This window comes from Lutra lutra, chromosome 13, assembly GCF_902655055.1.
Source record: "Lutra lutra chromosome 13, mLutLut1.2, whole genome shotgun sequence".
Taxonomy (NCBI): Eukaryota; Metazoa; Chordata; class Mammalia; order Carnivora; family Mustelidae; genus Lutra; species Lutra lutra.
Genome location: NC_062290.1, coordinates 11,418,927 through 11,437,315, shown reverse-complemented (window position 1 = coordinate 11,437,315; position 18,389 = coordinate 11,418,927). Strand labels below are relative to the sequence as shown.

General features: G+C 56.1%; 1 protein-coding gene across 5 annotated transcripts in view; it reads left to right on the top strand.

Annotated features, from left to right (window-relative positions):
* The window catches only part of APBA1 (amyloid beta precursor protein binding family A member 1), a 193,809-nt gene extending 187,389 nt beyond the window's left edge, over positions 1–6,420 (top strand). For all 5 annotated transcript variants that reach the window (XM_047698774.1, XM_047698773.1, XM_047698776.1 and 2 more), the window contains 2 exons: positions 1,830–1,970; positions 2,768–6,420. In XM_047698774.1, coding sequence (XP_047554730.1) covers positions 1,830–1,970; positions 2,768–2,839 — 213 coding nt within the window. In that variant the 3' untranslated portion in view covers positions 2,840–6,420. The remainder of the gene's footprint in view (positions 1–1,829; positions 1,971–2,767) is intronic.
* Positions 6,421–18,389: the final 11,969 nt, after the last annotated feature.

Here is an 18,389-nt window from a genome sequence, read left to right as displayed (position 1 = left end):
TGCTGCTCCCAGCTGCCAACTTGAGACAGTCTGGGATGCGCCCCCGAGCCCTTCCAACCCCTCCGGGCCTGGGGCGGGGGGGGGCGCTGCTCACGTGAGCCCCTGCAGAGCCGCTGCCCCCCAGCCCCCGAGTGTGCAGCACTGGGGTGGGGCGGGCTCCCTGGTGACTCCAGGCACAGCCCCGGAGGGAGCCCCCGGGCCCCTGACCCACGCCTGGTCTCCATCTCGCTTTTTTAACCTGAAATAGCACGGTAGGACTGAAGAGTATTTTCATCACTTGGATGTCTGCGTTGAAACAATACTTCCTTTTTTTTTTCTTTACTGTGGTAACATACACACAGTGCTAAACGGACCATTCAAACCATTTTTTTTTCTTTTAGATTTTATTTATTTGACAGATCACAAGCAGGCAGAGAGGCAGGCAAAGAGAGCAGGGGTGGGGGGAGAAGGCTCCCCACCGAGCAGAGAGCCTGATGCGGCGCTCGATCCCAGGACCCTGAGATCATGACCTGAGCCGAAGGCAGAGGCCTTAACCCACTGAGCCACCCAGGTGCCCCCATTCAGACCATTTTTAAGCCTACAATTCAGTCGCATGAGGTAGATCCATTCACAGAACTTTCCAGAACAACTCCGTCCCAGACTGAAACGCCATACTCAGTACTGCTCCCCTTGGTCCTGGTTTGTTTGCCTCGTTCTGGTCTGGGCTGTGAGGACAGTCCTGTCCACGGCCTGTGACCCTCTTGACTTTTAGGTTTTAGATGCGTCCTCCCCGTTTGCCTCCATCTTTCCAAATTGAAGAACCCTATTCTCTTCCCCCTTGAGTTGCAGTTAAGAGTTTTAAGTTATTAAAAACTTATTTCGCTATGTTTTCAAGGTTTAGAAATACCCTTGAGGCTCCCCGCTGGTGTGGAAACACCCCGCCCCTCATCTCTTCTTCGTACCTCAGTGGCCTCGTGCTGGGCTGGGGAGCCAGGGTCCTCCTCACTGTTTGGGGCAGATGGCTGCTTTTATCCACTGGCTTTGTTCACTTTGTTCATATTCAAATAACTTGAGAAGTTGCTCAGATATGCACAAAGGGTGGATGGACGACAGCAGTGGATCCGTTGGTTTTGTCTGAAGTGTGGGAACCACCTTCGCAGTGTTTGACCCCAGGGTACCCCGAGGCCCACAGTGTCCACACACCTAGACACAGCACATTGTCACGGAATGCCGAGGTCTTGTCTACACGGGCTGAAAAGATGCATGATCTGAAGTGAAAAGTCACCTCTGTAAATTCAGAACATGTTTTTTGGGGGAAAGTCTGATGCTTTGTGTGAGGTGGGGATGGCTGGGCCCCCAGGGCTGAGCCCAGAGCCCCCCAGGTCCTGGAGAGAGCACACCTCTGGCATGCTGCGGGCCTGGCCCTGCGGCGGCGGAAGCCAGCCACGGTGGTCGTTCCGTGAGAAGTGAGTTTGAACAAGGGAGCTGGCCACACTTGGGCTCGTGTAACTGTGACCCCGGAAAGCAGGCTTCGAACATGAGCCAGCTCGATGTTCGAGTCCCAGGGGTCTTGAGTCCCACCCCTACACGGCTCTGTCTCCCCGGCCCCAGCTGCGACGACAAGCGATCAGAGCTCAGCAGGCTGTGACACCCCATGACACGCGGAGCTCACGGGCGCATGGTCCTGTGTGTTGTGAAAAGAAACCGAGAGATTCACCTGCCCCCAAAGTAACCACAGAAGCTTCTTAGGGATGAGAAGGCAGGGGGTCCAAGAAGGACAGGCCTGTCCTCACCCCGCGCCCACCACGTGGTGCTGCCCTGAAGGGTAACGTGGCCTTTGACCCCGACAGATCTGCAGCCTCATGCGAGGGGGGATCGCGGAGCGAGGCGGCGTCCGCGTGGGACACCGGATCATTGAGATCAACGGGCAGAGCGTGGTGGCCACCCCCCACGAGAAGATCGTCCACATCCTCTCCAATGCGGTGGGAGAGGTAGGAGCCAGCGGGGAGTGGAGGGGTGGTCCCCTGTTGCCCCTGGTGCCCCTGGCACCCCTGGCCTTGCACTCGTGCGGCCCCTCCCAGGTCTTCCAGGGAGTGTCCGTTCCGGTCCCCAGCCCCGAGCGCCAGCCAGAACCGTCCGTGTCAGCCCAGACCTAGCCCCGTGACCAGCCGGGCCTCAGAGCAGCTCCTGACAGTGGGGGCCAGTCTCTCTCGCATTATTTGCTCTCCTTCCACTTTGGACTCGCGGATTCATCCGTGGGGCTTCCCTCAGGAGCCGCCCGAGTTCTGTCTGTCTTTCCAGTTAACGTGCTGGGGAGATGGACGTCTTCGATGGGAGTCTAATCAACAGAGTCCCCCTGCCCTCCAGGGCCTCCTGAGGTCGGGATGGCTGTTCCCAGGCCCCCTTCCTGCACCACCTGACCTGCAAGGGAAGGAGGGGGTGGGAACAGTGACAAACCACCGTCCTTCTCCTTAGGTTTTCCTTCTTGGGGGGGTGGGGGGGATGACAAACCCCAAACACAGCCTGATGAGAGCAAGAACATGGCATCGGCTGGGAAAACACATCCTGTCTCGTTGCCATTGCTCTCTCTCTGCCGCCCCAAACATTTTAGAAAGCCCGTGGATTCCTCTCTTCCAGGAGGCCGGGGTCAGGTCCCTGTTGGGGGTGGGGGGTGGGAGTCTTCAAAGCCCCCTGTGGTTAGAGGTGCTGCCCCCCATCCGGGGCCACAGGGGTCGATGCCTCCCCAGCCCCCGGCCCCCTGCCCCCTGACGTGCCTTCCCACCCCCAGATCCACATGAAGACGATGCCGGCGGCCATGTACCGACTGCTGACAGCGCAGGAGCAGCCCGTGTACATCTGAGGCCGCGCCCGCGGGCGGCTTGCATGGAGGACTGCCCTCACTCGTGGTGTGTTTCTCGTTCTGCATCTTGTGCCCACTGAGACGTCCCCCTCACGCCCAGCACCGGTTCTACACAGGAAGAGAAGAATCCGCAGACCTCTTTGCTCCGTCTCTCTCTCCGGTCTGCACATTTTTTTCTTTTTTTTTTTTTTAATGCCAGGGAAGTTCTCTCTGCACCCCCTGGAGGATGGAGAGCAGCCACGGCCCACCGGGTGTCGGCCCAGCGCGGCACCGTGCTGGAGGGCCCCCGGGGTGGGTCTGGAGGAGGGCGGGTGCTGCTTACAGGGAGCCCTCCCTCCCAGAGAGCTGGCCTCGTAGGAGGTGCTCCTCAGGGCAGGGAGGGCGTGGACGCAGCCAGGCCCGCCCTCCAGCCCCTGGCAGCGTGTGGGAATGTGGGGGGACGGCAGGGACCAGCTGCATCTTTAAGGATTTGCCCTGCCAGCTGTGGACCAGGGACGCCCCGCATCTCTGCCCAGAATTTCTGAGCCAACCTTATGCCTCTTCTGTAGCTAGTTTTAGGTTCAACATCGTGTTGTTTAACGTGAGCCTTCTCACCCAAGGGTCGAAGGGGAGCTGCCTGGGGCACCATCTCGTTGCAGAAAGCTCAGCGGTTCAGGAGAGCGGCCTCCCTGGGTCGTCCCAGGTTACCCACCATCAGATAAGCACGGGCAGGGGCTCCCTCCCCCTGCTGTCTCGCACACACGTATACAGTCCCTCTCACCACCTCCCATCACCAGTGAGGCACACCTGGCCTCTGGAAGGCCCCCATGGCCTCTCTGGGAGGCCCCTTCCCCTGTTCTGGGTGGCCTACGGGGCTGCCCAGCCCTGTCCTGAGAGAGATACTCCCTCGGGGGCTGAGGCCTGGTTCCCGGCACCACCTGGGCTCAGCATTAGTGGGCTCCCCGCAGGCCCCCCACTCCACCTACATGTGGGGAGTCTGGGAACAATGGACTGCTCCCACCCGAGGAAGAGGGCCCGGGTGCCCAAGGCAGGACCAGCTTTCTCCTCTGCTCAGGGCCCCTGAGGCAGCACGGGATGGTCAGAGGCCAGAACAGTAATAAACCACACAACTAAGAGGATAGGAATGATCTCCCCCCTATGCCTAAGAATCCCCAAGCGTGTGCCAGAAACAGCTGCCTCGTGAGTCCAAGAGCTTCGAGTGTCCCCTTCAGGTGCCTCATCCGTGGGCTGGGTCTCAGTTCGGTGCGGGTGTTTTCATAATATTATTCTGAGCCAGTTGTCACTTATTCTGGGTCCAAAGAGCATTTTGTGTTCATGTAGGTGGGTGTGGGTCGGTCTGGTTTTCGTTTTGTTTCGTTCCTGACCTCAGCAGAGACGGGGGAAGAGAAACTAATATATTTTGTGATATTAATATAGTCCCTGTTCTCTGCACCGGGACATTTATGTTGTGTCTGTGGAAATAGGAATTCGGCGAGCACACGTCAGCTGGTGTATTCACGTGTCGAATGGAGGGAGGAAAGGGGGTTTTAAAAAACAGGAACAAAAGCCCGCCCCCCGCCCCAAAGCAGTCAGTTCCCCTGGGATGGCTGTGCCTCCTGTTTTCTGAGAGTCAGGAGAGCCGAAGGTTCCAAAGGCGTCGGTGGCTGGCCCTCGATTTGACTATAGTATGAGCGCTAAGGCAGAGGGATTGCCGCCTCCTGAACGTTCTCCGGCGAGGGGCTGCCCCCTCTCCAGGGGCGCTGGCGTGGACAGTCAGGACCCCTGGACTTTCTGAGGGTGCTCGGCCCCACGGCCAGCCCCACCACAGCCGGGAGCAGCAGATTGTGGCTCCAGGTCCTCCGGTGGCCACACGGTAGGGTGTCTGACGATGTAAGGAAGTCTCAGGAGCCATCGTCCGTCCTTCCTCTGGCAGAAAGACTGGGTGAAATAGAAACAAAGCATTCTTGGTGTTTTAGGCATCAGGAGCCTGGGCTAATCATGGGAGGGGCTCAGGTCCACCTGCTGCCCCAACACCTGAGCGGGGGCCTGTCCTTTACAGGCCAGCAGACGGGGGGCTCCCCGAGCACCAGCCCAGGGCGGTCTCCCCTTAGTTATAAGGAAGCACCTCTACCCAAAGGTGAGGGGAGAGCGGACACCCGTTCTGTCGCTGTGGCACAGAAATCTTGGCACGTTCGGCAGCATTTGCCGGAAAAGCCCGTCTGGTGAGCTCTCCCGAGAGGAGGGGGGTCTGTCCACCACGCCCCTTCTGTCCGTCGGAGTGGCCCCTCATGCCCGGATAGCAGTGTTCCTGGAGCTCGGCATGGGTGGGCCTGGCTCGAGCCCCTTCTCCCTGCTCCCAGCGGACGGGGGAGGGGGGTCACTCACCTTCGGTTAGCCAAGGAGGCGGGCTCGGAAGTGTCAGCACGTCTGTTCTGGGGAACCCCATGGGACGGGGTGGTCTTTCCCTTCCGGCATCCCGATGTGTGTAGTTACAAGTGTAAATGCCCGAACCCCATCTCCTGGGGGAGACTGTATACAGAGCAGCTTCCCAAGAGGGCCCGGGCAAAAAGCCACTCCGGCTGCTAGGCTGGGATGACGTGCCAGTGACTCAGCTTTGGGGACAGTTTCTCAGATCCGTCCACCCCCAGTCCGGCCAGGATGCACCCAGAACGCATCGTCTCTGCCTTCTTCCCTGGGAGCATTTCAGGGAGCCACCGTCCACCTTGAGTTTGCGAGAGGAGGAAACCCCCAGAGACCAAGACCCAGCGTCCGCTCCATCACCAGAGCGGGCCCCATGGGGCCCCGAGCCCACCCCGGGGCACTGGCCACCGAGCCTCCGCGTGCAGGTCTGCTGTCCGGACGCTGCCCACCCCCCACCGGCCTCAGAGAGTCCCAGAGTAACCTACTACCTCCCCCATCACTCCCGCCGCCCCCAAGGCCCCCGTTCGCACTCCACACCCCCATCTGCACGCCGAGGAAACCCACCCACGAGCCCCACTTGGGTCCCTTGACCCAGTGGTGTGGCTGTTACCACTGTTTACAACCAAGAGCCACCTCCTTCCAGATATGTTTACTCTCCCGCTGACAAGGCCGCTGGCTGGTTTGAGTTCCGCGTCTGTCTGCGCCCTCCCTGGTCCCGGCCAACGGGGACACACGCCCTGATCCTTCAGTCCCCACCCCCCGTCAAGGCAGTGCGTGCGTGAGGACCCCGTGGGAAGGAAACTCCTTGTACATATCCAGTGCAGCCCCTGCAGTGTGAACGTGTACTACCGTCTGTAAAGAGGGTGCAACAGAGCTTACTGTAAAGCTTGGGACAAGTAGAGTATTGTATTTGTAACAATATCGTTCTTTGTATACACAAAACTCGATCTCTATATATAAATATAAATTATATAAATACAGTAATATACGCCCGTGAGCCTGGAACGTTGGCGCCGCACACCCACTGAATGTACTTCTCCACCAGCGTGGTCCCCGGGTCCGGCCCGCTGGCCCGCCCGCCCCTGTGCCGCGCGGGGGGTCATGTAGTCGGTGTGTTCTCTTCCTTTACTTACCGGAACGCTGATGTCTGTAAGGGTTGCTTCAACAATAAATATGAACTTCACCTCTTGGCCCTGGCCAAGCGTCCTATTATTTCGGGGAAGGGACAGTGAGGGGGCCCCAGGTAGGAGAAACAGAGGCTCTTCCCCATCCCCCACCCCCTCCACCGCAGGCCACCCCGTGGCCCTCACGGAGGGCCTGCTTCTGCCCAGGGCCCAGGCGTCTTCTGAAACCTGCTCAACACTGGCTGTGTCGCCTGCTAGTGTGGACATCCCAGCACCCTGGGAGGGGGGGTCCTAGGGGTCCCCTTGTGTCACCAGCACCGGGCGGGAGCAGCGGCGGGGGGCGGGCAGGCTTACTCATGGGTACCTCTCAGCCAGCCCCCTGGAGGAGACGACTGTCCCCTGTGGGTGTGACTGCCCCTGCCCGGGGGAGGGGAGCACCTCACACCATCCCCCCTCCACTCCATCTCCCCTGCAATTGCCGAACTCGAGGAAAAATCCACTTACCCATCCCGTCACACAACCTTCATTTTAGTTCTCCATCATTTCCCTTACACCGCACTCCTCCGTCCGTTCCTCAACCCCCGCCGCCCCAAGCTTGCTTCCTCATCTGCAGAAGAACATCTATCTGGTGGGGACCCGGCAAGGGTCAGCGGACACGTTCAAAGCCTTTACAAGGTGCACGGTTCCCTACAATGTGCTCAGCTCCCTGGAGGTCTGGGGAGGGGCCGCCCGGCGTGTGAGAGCAAGCACGCCCACCCTCCCGCACCCGCAGACCCAGGTCTGCAGACGCTGTCAGCCACTTCGCCCACCCCTGCACGGCCCCAGGGGTGCTGGCAGTGTCTCTACGCAGCTCAGGCAGCCCCGGGGCCCCCGAAGCCCCAACTTGGCTGGCAGAGCCTTAGAAACGGATGGAGCTGATGTCATCCCACAAATGCATAGTTTCTGGTAAGAAAAACCTCTGGTATGTCTGTGTAACTTTTTAAAAGTTAAAACTCGGGGCGCCTGGGTGGCTCAGTGGGTTAAAGCCACTGCCTTCGGCTCGGGTCGTGGTCCCAGGGTCCTGGGATCAAGCCCCGCATCGGGCTCTCTGCTAGGCGGGGAGCCTGCTTCCTCCTCTCTCTCTGCCTGCCTCTCTGCCTACTTGTGATCTCTGTCTGTCAAGTAGATAAATAAAATCTTTAAAAATAAATAAATAAATAAATAAAAAATAAAAGTTAAAACTCTGACTCCTACACATACAGGATGAACACATAGCAAAGATGAACTCAGTGACAGAACACTAAAGCTGGTCCAAAGAGCATTTTGAGGGAGCCCGCATTTATAGACATTCAAAAGGAACGGGAAGATTAAACGGCTAGGTGGGCTGTAGCTGGCCAGCGGCCTTAAAGGGAGCACTAGGACTGTAAGGGGATCTCGTCTACAGAAAAGCAATCGTCAGGACATCTGGCCGGGGGCTGAAGGAGACAGCTGGATGGGGCTCCGTGCTGTGCAGGGAAGTAAAGCCTGGAAAAGAGCAGGTTCACCCCAGCATTCTTCACAAGAGTGGGGGCAGCGCAGGTGTCTATCAGCAGACGAATGAGGAATCCAAACAGGACATCTAAAGCCCGTATAGAAATATCACACAGCCTCGAAAAGGAAGCCAACGGTGACACGGGCTATAACACGGACAGGGCTTGAAGACGTTAAACTAAGTGACCTAAAGCAGTCCCAAAAGGACAAGTACTGTAGACTTTCATGAGACAGAGCAGTCAGATTCGTAGAGACAGAAAAACGGTGGCTGCCTGGGGCAGGGGGAGAGCAGAATAGGGGCTGTTGTTCAGCGGATATCGGATTTCAGTTTGGAAACATGGAAAAGGTCTGGAGATGGATGGCGAACAGGGTCACACCACAACCTGTTAATGCCACAGAACTTCAAACTTGAGGGCGGTTAAGATGGCAAAATTTTGTTGTACCTATTTTACTACAGTTTTTCTAGTTAAAAATAAAGCATGGGGTGAGTTTGGAGGTTTTTACGTGGGATGGCTAGGAAAGGCCGCACTGAGAGAGAATGTGGGAGGTCCCTGTGGCTGTCTGGGGGATGAGTGTTCCAAGCTGAAGGGACAGCACAAAGGCCCTGGGGCCAGATCTTGCCAGGAGTGCTGGAGGCAGCAGGAGGCAGATGTGTCTAGAGGGGAGGAAGGGAGGCAGCAAAGAGCTAGAGATGAACTCCACTGGGCAGTGGTGATGGTGGTAGATGTAGGGCATTGAAAGAACTCTGCTGCTGCATGCAAACACACAGACACACACACAGACACACACGCTCAGCTCACACCACCACACCTCTGAGATCCCTTCCCAAAACCACCCCTTGCTTATAGGGAACCAACTTGACAGGAGCTGGGATTTGGCGCCATCTGGTGGCAGAGCATGAGAAATGCCTAATCCAGACAACCAGATGCCAAGAGCCCATGCAGGTGAGGGAATGAGGAATCTCAGTCCCCCATCCCAGGCCCTTCTTTTCCAGACAAGGAGTAGGACTTGCTGGAAGCCAGAGGGTGAGGAGCCCACTAGAGCCTCACTCCCTGGCAGCTGCAGCGGGGGTGATGGCGGGGGAGCGCGTCCTTATCTTCAAACTAGCCAGGACTAGATTGCCGGAGACACTCCGGGGGGCGCAGCGCTAGGACCTCAGGGGGGCCACCTGTGGAGCCTCTGAGAGCCGAGCTAACCGCCGGGCGGAGGCGGAGGGCAGCCCTGCGAGAGGCAGGACACGCAGCCTCACTGCCACCTGGGCGGCCCTCCCCAGAGCCCACTGCACGTTCTGCTCCTGCTGGCCTCGCCACCCGCCTCACCGCATCACGGCTCTCCTTCCCCGCCACTAAACAGTCTGATGGGCAACGGCCACATTTTTCTCAGCTTTCTAGTCACGGTGGCTTATAGTCAGAAGAGTCACAAACAGGGATTCAAAGTACAGCCCCATATTAGACGAATCATCATCTTGCTGTGCAGTCCCGGCCAAGTTCACTAGCCAACCTGAGCAACTATTTCTTCAGTGGTCAACTAGGCACAGCTTGTTCCCGTTAAGAGGAGAGAGTCTGCCCTTGAGGCATCTCATGTGTACAACAGAGGCAGTCGTGACGTGCTGGGTACAGAACCAGGCCTGGAGGGGGCGTGTTAGGGAATTCTTCTCAGAGGAGGGCATGTCTCTGTGGGGTTTTGAAGGTGCTGTAGGAGTTTTCTGGGTGCCATGCCTGGGAGGAACGTTCCATGCGGAGGCATAGGAACCTGGAAGAACGTGATGAGGGGATCCCACCACACTTGGTGCTCCAGAAGCGTGGGGTGGGAGCCTTCCACCATGTCGATTTAGCTACACTGGGACTTCGTTCTTCCAGAATTCACTTCCTGTATGGTTCCAAATTAGGGTTGTTCACAAGAGAAGTCCGAGTGACCTTTGGATGGCAGACACAAGCATCGGCCAAAATGCCCTGAAGGTCAGCTCAGAGCTGTGTGCTGGTGCAGCTCCCGTGGCACCTGGGCCACGTGTGCCCACTGTGGGCTCAGGCAGAGACCATCCAGCAGCCCCTCCAGTGGCTCCTGGGACCCGGATCCGGTATGTCCAGCTGGCTCCTCGGGCAGGTCACCATGTCCCTGAGATGGGAGGTGGCGGGTGACAGACCCAGTACCAGTATGAGCCCAGTTTCCAGTCTCTTGCCCACAGCCCCAGGCACATCCATTTTTCCTTCCAACAGCCAGCCCTGCCAACCCAGAGGCACAGCCCGCACTGGACTTCCTCCCCGGCTCCCGCAGCCGCATCGGGTCTGATCCCTACAGTAAACGTCAAACATCATTCAGAGCGACCAAACCCAAACAGACAGAGAAGGAAACGGGAGTGGAGAGGCTCCATCTGGGGCTGATCACAGAATGTTCCAGAAAGCCTGCACAACTGCTTCAACTTTGTTCCCCTCCAGCTCCTTCCAGCTGAGAATACACAGCCCCTGGGGGCTGCCCCCACTCCTGGACTTTGTAAGACGGAGTTTGTAGATGTGAGAACCTTTCCAGTTCCGCGATGAGACTGCTCTCATGGGGAGAGCTGCGGTGCAGGAGAAACTGTTCCAGCCCTGGGGTCTGTGAAGGGCATGGCTGGGAACTGCCCCCTCCCCATCCCTGGCCACACCTGGGTCGGGTCCTCACGGCGACCAGCCACAGCATCCCATTTGGCTGTCAGGAAAGTGAGGGTCAGAGACTCAGGAAACTCAGCCCAGGGACACACGGCTGCAGAAGAGTAGAGGGTGTTCCCCACCCCGGGGGTTAGAGATGGAACCTCCACAGCCCCAGCCACATCACAAGAGAAAACCAGAAGGAAAGTAGGAGGCCCTTGTCTGTGAGGGCGGGACAACAGAGCGACTGTGCCCCTATGCCCCCAAACTTACTTGTCTTGTCTCCAGACAGGCTGGAGCTCCTTGCTTGCCAGGAACAGGGAAGGATAAGGAAGTTTTGGTCTCGTGGCCTCCAAGGGCCCTAATGACCTCCAGATGCCACAGGGGTGCAGAGGACACCATGCAGCTTACTTCCCCCCTGGGGACCCTCACACTGCCCCCCCAGACACTCTAGGGGGGGCAGGTGGGCCCTGGGTTTGGGGTGCCTCCGGCCATGTGTGCTGCAGCCAGCTTGCCATCGCTCTGGAGAACCCACTGAGCAATTCTCAGAATTTTGTTATCAGCCCTTATTAAAATGGATGAGAGCTCGTTGAAAAACAAAGGCAATAAATAATCAAAACTCAATCACAAATTCCTTACTGCATTTCACCATAAATCCATGCTCTTCTGCTTCCCCATCACCTGTACGACGGAAACACCAGCTGCTGCGCTGGGGCCCTCCCTTTCTAACAGATCTCAGGCAGAGACCATCCAGCAGCCCCTCCAGTGGCTCCTGGGACCCGGATCTAACAGATCTCAGTGACATCACACCAAGAGCTCACCATTGGCCGTGGTGGGTTAGCACACGCAAGACAGAAGCAAACTCTTGACTTTTGTCGACTGTCTACAGTTAAGAAAACGGAAGAGAAAATGCTCTTGTAAATTAAACTGGAAAGTTTCATGTCTGTGGCCACCAAGCAGTGACTCGCACGGAAACAGAAGAAAAACCAACCATTTGCCAATTTGGCCAAGAAGTCCCTCGCATCTTTGATGGACAGGGACATTCTGACACACGCCTCAGTCATTTCGCTTTGCCTTACTCATCAACATAAACAAAAGCATCAGCTATCATTCACAACAGAGCTATCCTCGTAGGTCAGAGGTGTGAGTGGTGTGTTTGCGGACTCGGGCAGTAACCAGGCGTGGATCTGTGGTCTGGGTTGTAACACTACTCTTGGTGCTAGAACAGTAGAACTGGTGAGGATGGAGTTTTCAAGAAATACTGGGTCCCACTACAGTTACAGGGTTATGGTGTTACGTTAAAGATTGTTGATGTCAAATTATTTATCTGTACACCGTGTGCTACACATCCTCTATGCGAGTGATTTATAATGCATTGGGCGGGGCATGTATTCTTCCCCCACGGAGCTGGCTGTTAACCCCTTCCCAGCTCTCCCGCTCTAGGCCAGGCTCCTCAGTAGGCTTGGGCTATCTCCAAGCTGACTTGTGAAGAGCTGGTCTGCAAATCTTCATTTAACAACTAAGTACTGTTCTCATGGCCCCTTTGAGAGCGAGTAGGTCAACATGTCCACGAGTCTCCTTAGGTGTTTGTCATGACACCAGGAGGCTCTGGCTCCATGAGGGGAGGATGCATGCTGGGTAACATCTGAGGGTCCCAGTGGGGTGGACTGCGGGGGGGGGGGGGCGGTGGCTCAGAGCAGGCTTCTGCCCAGCTCCCAGCTCCCCGAAGTCTGCAACTGCGGGACTGACGTGGTTCACCGTCAACAGCTCAACCAACCTTCCTACCCATCTCCCTCCCTCACGTCTTCCCTGGAAATCCTCCCGTACTCCATTTCTCCCAGTAACTTCACTGACAAACACACACTCCCCCACAGCCAGGGTTTGAGGAACAACAGCCAGGCCTCCCCCCAAGCGTCCTCATGAGACTTCCGTCCCTTGAGCCCCTCTAAGCGCTTGTCTCCCGTCTCTGAACACACCAGTCTCACAAAGCAGGTGGCACCTCCATTTGTGAATAAAAAAACTGACCTGCATGTGGTAGGCAGCTTGTCCCGGAACCAGAAGAGGCAATTCCCACTCAAAGCCGACTGGCAGGAACACGCAGTCAGCGGGGTGGCCTGGACGTCACCCAAGGCCCGGGGCCCCCAAGCAGGATGCTTGACACAGACGTCACCCCCAGGGAGCTCGGGGGTGGAGGGGTGGGCAGCCACCTGGAAGGGGCCATGGAGAGTGCCGGTGGCCCACAGTCTGTCTGTACAGCGGGGCTAGCACTGCCCTAGGGGGTCCATGCAGTCCAGAGAGAAGAAAATCCGTTTCCAATTTCCATTTATGTCATTTCTTTCACTTTTCACGGAAGGAGAGCCCGGGGGCTTGCCCAGTCCACTCTGCCGGCGCTGCTCGCTGACCTGCCGACTCGCTTAGCGCCGGCCTTGGACTTGGGAGCGCGCTTGCGGGGGGGCGGGGCAGAGACTGCGGAGAGCCGCCCCCCGCCCCGGGGGTGCACAGCCACGGCCCGCGCTCTGCAGGGCGGTGCGGCCGGAGACCGCGGGCCAGCGCGTGGGCTCGGGGGTCCTTCCCACGCGGATCCCACCCGCGCCGAGGCATTTGCTAAGGTACTTAACGTCCTCGTTGAGCTTCCGCGGCCTCACCTGAGCCACGGAGCCACTGAGCGAGCCACTGAGCGAGCCCACCTGCGAGGCCGGCTGCGGAGAGCAAGGGAGAGCCGGCGCCGGGTTTCCACGGGCGCCGGGTTTCCACGGGCGCCGGGTTTCCACGGGCGCCGGGTTTCCACGGGCTCCGGGCCGCGGACGCGTGCGGTGCGTGTCCGCCCGCTGATCCGCGGGGAGGCTCGGTCACTGACCGCAGCGTCCGGTGGCCCCGGGTAACACCCCCAACAGCCCCGCCTGAAGGGGGCCCCGGTGTCCCCGTGGGGCGCCTGCTCTGCCGTCCTTCCCGCCCCGCCCGCTCATGCCTGGCGCCTCAGTGACGGTCCTCAGCCACCTGCTGGGCCGTAAGGCTGCAGAGCAACTCAGCTCAGGATCCTGCTCCTGGAGGGAAACGGCCTCTGGGAGCCGGCACCGCGCAGATTCACCCCCCATAGATTGCTCGGGGCCTACGTTATCCAAACGTCCCTCTGGGAAAACAGAAGCTAGTGAGTTGGTGTTCGCTTCTGCATCATGGTGAGGTTGAGGGCATGGGCTAAGCCCTTCCCACTGACGGCTTGGCTCAAGTGACTGTCATAAAAAAACAGATTCGGTGGCGCCTGGAGGTGGGAGAGGGTCTCCACCGACTCCAACCCGAGTTCCGGAATCTTCCATCCTGCGCAGTAGCTCTCACTGGCCAGGGTTCCAGGGGTCCCCGCCAATCTGGCCAGGAGGTGGTGAGTTTCCTGGGCTGGGACTCCACAGCTTTAGACACCAGGTGAGCCCCAAGCACAGCTCCCCCCTAGGGAGGTGGTGACATCACCTCAGGGCAGCTTCTCAGGGGATGTGGATACGGATGCCCAGAGCCCCTCAGCAGGAATGGCCAACGCCCGCCGTTCCGCAACTGGAACGAGACCTGCCAGCACTATGGAGGGTCAGGGCAAGGCGCTGGAATGAGCAAACCCTGGACGGCACTCCCCCGCGTCCTCGGAGGGCTGAGCATCGGTGACCCCGTCCAACCCCCACTTTGCTCAGAGTCCCTGCTTCTAGGACCCACTGCCACCCCCATCTCTGAGCCACAGAGACAGTGATGTTGCTCCTGAAAACAAAGAAACCAGCCAACAGATAAATCATGTGGAAATGGAATTCTTAATAATGGACCCTTAACTTTAAAGATTTTATTTATTTATTTGTCAGAGAGAGCGAGCACAAGCATGCAGAGAGGCAGGCAGATGCAGCGAGAGAAGCAGGCTCCCCACTGAGCAAGGAGCCTGATGTCGGACTCGATCCCAGGATGCTGGGATCGTGACCCGAGCCGAAGGCAGTGGCTTAACCGACTAAGCCACCCAGGCGTCCCTGGACCCTTAACTTTAAATGAACAGAGAGAATTTACAATTGCAAGAAGTCTGGCCATCTAATGCCTTTTACTGAACAATAGCAAATCTGACGATCTTTAGAGTAAATGGAATGTTTGCTTTCTTTATTTAGATTACGGTGCTTCAGTCAGCAAGCATTTGCTTAGTATTAAGACTGTGCCAGGAGCTGGGGAGACTTCAGTGAACAAAAGAAAAACTCTGCCCTCCTGCAATTTATCTTCTAATGGAAGAGAAAAAAACCAAACAAGTTAAATAAAAATATATAGTTACCTGAAGTTATGATGTTGCTAGGGATAAATACTAAGCAAAGGAAGGATGGGAGTGCCAGGGGATTGAGGTTTTGGAGAGGGTGGTCAGAAAAGGTCTCCCTGAGAGGAGAACAGGTGAATGGGCAAAACAAAGATTTCAGAAAACATTCCAGGCAAGGAGATGGCAGGTGCAAAGGCCCTGAGACGCATTCAGAAACACTGAGGCAGCCAGAGCAGAGAGTGGGAGGAAGGGAAAGAGTAAGACCACCAAGTCAGAAATAATCCTAGGGTCGGTATTTGGGGTCCTGTAAGGGACTCAAAGGGTTCTGGCTTTTATTCTGAACCAGATGGGAGCCATTGGAGGGTTTTGAGCAGAGGAAGAAATTGATCCGAATTACATTTTTTTTTAAGATTTTATTTATTTATTTGACAGAGAGAGAGATCACAAGTAGGCAGAGAGGCAGGCAGAGACAGAGAGAGGGAAGCAGGCTCCCCACTGAGCAGAGAGCCCGATGCGGGGCTCGATCCCAGGACCCTGAGATCATGACCCGAGCCGAAGAGGCTTAACCCACTGAGCCACCCAGGTGCCCCCGAATTACATTTTAATCAGATTGCTCTGGCTCCTGCCAAGGAGAAAAGACAGAGGAAGCGACACTTATCTTGGACTCTTGCCTTTCCCTTTCTCCCATATCCAGTTAGCCCAAAAGTCCTGCCGTCCTACCTCTGAAGTACTTACTCCTCCAAGTCAGGTTCTTCAGGTCAGCCTTCTCGGTTGTGCTGGGCGAGCCCCGATTTAAAATCGATGTGTAATCTTTATAGATAAGCAATTTTTCTGACTACAAAAGTAATCCATTTTTCTGTGAAAATTTTCAAAAATTTAAGAAGGTAGAAAAAGGAAAATGTCAGACACACAAATCTCAGCTCCTAGAGAGAAGTGTGAACATTTTGCTACGTTTCTGCTCAGCCCGTGCCTTACGTGCTCTGCTCTATTTCCTAGACCTGTTGGGTTTTTTTTACTTCACATTATATTGGAAACTTCTCCCCCATGTCATTAAGAACTTCTTTGAGAACATTTTTCTCTCGCTACACATTATTCTATCACATACACCATTAAAGAATTCTAACACAAGAAAACGTAATGATGTTTGATTTCTTTCCATTTTTTCTCGCTGTTTCTCCATTGTACCACAATCATTATGGTTGTTCTTAAATCCTCCTCTGCTAGTGTTCACAATAACATCCCAACGGGAGTCCATATTTCCAGCTTTTTCCATTCCAACCCATGCCAGATGGGGCCTGTGGGCTCTTTCCAGGGCTCCCATCAAAGCCGATCACCTCACCCTGGAATTCCAGGGTCTCTGCAAGCCTGCTTATAACTCTCATCCCGCCTCTGCTCCGGCAACTCCTCCCTGCTTCTGGAACCGACTTCCTCCAAGCACAGCTTCTGCCTCCAGCAGGACGTCGTCCTTTGCCCGTAACACCGGCCACCCCATTCCTGCCTGTGGAAGTCCCCTGCCGTCCTCGGGGCCCCCGCCCCGTGTGACAGGCTCCCTGCCCTGTGACACCTCCAGCACTTTCTACAACATGGAGCCCAGAATGCCCTAATGTGCCTTTTCCCTGCATCTCTGCCCCGCTGTTCTGGAAGTGCCATATGAGGGCGGGCACTGTGTCGGTCCTGCTCACCTCCGTACCCATATGCCAGCACAGGGTCTGGCACGTGGCTTACAGCACATGGTGCATTCACAGAATGCTCAGCCGTTGACTCGAAACTTGCAAATGCAGCAGGAACCTCAGTGCATTAGGTTGATGACGTCACCTTCTGCATATAAGCGATTGCAACAGGAGCCAATCTGCCTCTGACCATGTGTCACGACTTCTACTGCGTCCTCCTTAGAACAAGCCACCCCCATCACCATGACATGGATAACTGCAGCAGCCTCCTGTCCCCTGTGTTCTCTCTTCTCTCTTCCTCCCCCTCTGCCCAGCAGCCAGACTGAAGCCCGAAGCATGGCAAAATCAGATTAATCCCCACTCAAGTCCTTTTAAATGGGTCCCACTCCACAGGGACTAAAACCAGGGATGCCGGCCGCCTCTCTGATTTCTTTTGCCAGCGATTATTCCCATGCTTTCTCCGTCCCGACCAGAACATTTCACAAACACACATCAAGGTCACTCCTGCCCCAGGGCCTTTGCCCTTGCTGTGCCCTCTCCCAGTGACCATGTGGCTCATCTCCTCTCAGTCAGGTCTCTCTGCTGAAATGTCACCTCAGCAAAGAGGACTTCTCTGAGCTTGTCCTCTGAGACAGTACAGCAGGGTCTAATCCGTTCGCTCTGTCTGGGGCAGCGACACATGTCACCTCCTATCCTTTTATCGCGCTTTATTTCTCTTCATAGTCCTTATTACCATCGCCGTTATTTTAGTCATTTCTTTATTGATTATCTGACTTCTCACACTCAAATAAAAGCTCCGTGAGCACAAGGACATCATGTCTTTTGTTCACTGCTCCGTCCCCAGCTCCCGGAACTGCACCCAACATCTAGTCGTCGCTTAATAAATATTGGCCGAGTGAGTGCGTGAATGGAGGCCTGAACGAAGGTGACCTCTTCTCTCTACCCCACAGGACGAGGAGGGGCTCAGATCTCCGGGAAGAGCAAGGAGTGGATTCTGGAGGATGACCTCAGTCCAGGCCGAACCCCAGTGACAAGTCCCGTGGCAGAGAGAAATTCTGAAGTCTCCCCATACAGATGATGGCACTGTGGTGGTTTTAAAAATATGTCCACACATTTTTGGATACACCTCCCTTCAAAAGGTGCAGCTTAATTCCGCTCCAGAGAGTGTGGGCTAGACTTATGGGCTTGCTTCTAACAAGCAGAAATGGTGGAATGTCACTCCCAAGGCAAGACAGAAGAAGCCTATGGCTTCCCTCTGAGGGGTCTCCCCAGTTTTTCTCTGTCTCTCAGAGCACACAGTCTGGGGGAAGCTGGCTGCCATGTCCTGAGCATCCCAGTGGACAGGTCTACACAGTAAGGAACTGAAGTCTCTAGGCAATGGCCAGCAAAGAACGGAAGCCTGTCCACAGCCATGTGAGTCTGGAAGCAGACCCTGCCGTCCCACTTGAGTCTTTGGATGGCAGCAGCCTCACGACTGACCCGAAGCCAGAGCCATCCAGCCAAGCTGCTCCCAGATTCCTGACTCTCAGCGCCTGTGACGTCATACATGTTTATTGTTTGGGGGTCCTTCGTTACACAGCAGTACCTAACTGAGGCAGTCAGCAGGCTCTGTCCGATTCCCTGCAGTAAACACCCTGCACCACCAGCACATGCCCTTCCAGGTTCTTCCTGTAATACAAGTTCCGGGCGCCAACAATATGGTGGGTGTAGCGAAATAGACATAGGCTGCCACATTGGACTCGACGAGATTTCATCTCGCCAACTGGGTGATCTGCAGCAAGTACTTTAACATTACAGAAATTCCTCTTAATCATTTATAAAATGGTAATAATAAAGCAATCAGGCATGAGGTAATGATTGCTGAGATAAATTCTGCAACACACTAAGCACAAGCTATGCAGACCGTCAGGGTTCTTTCTCTTTCCCATGCTTTTCTCTTGCTACTCATGTGTCAAGGAC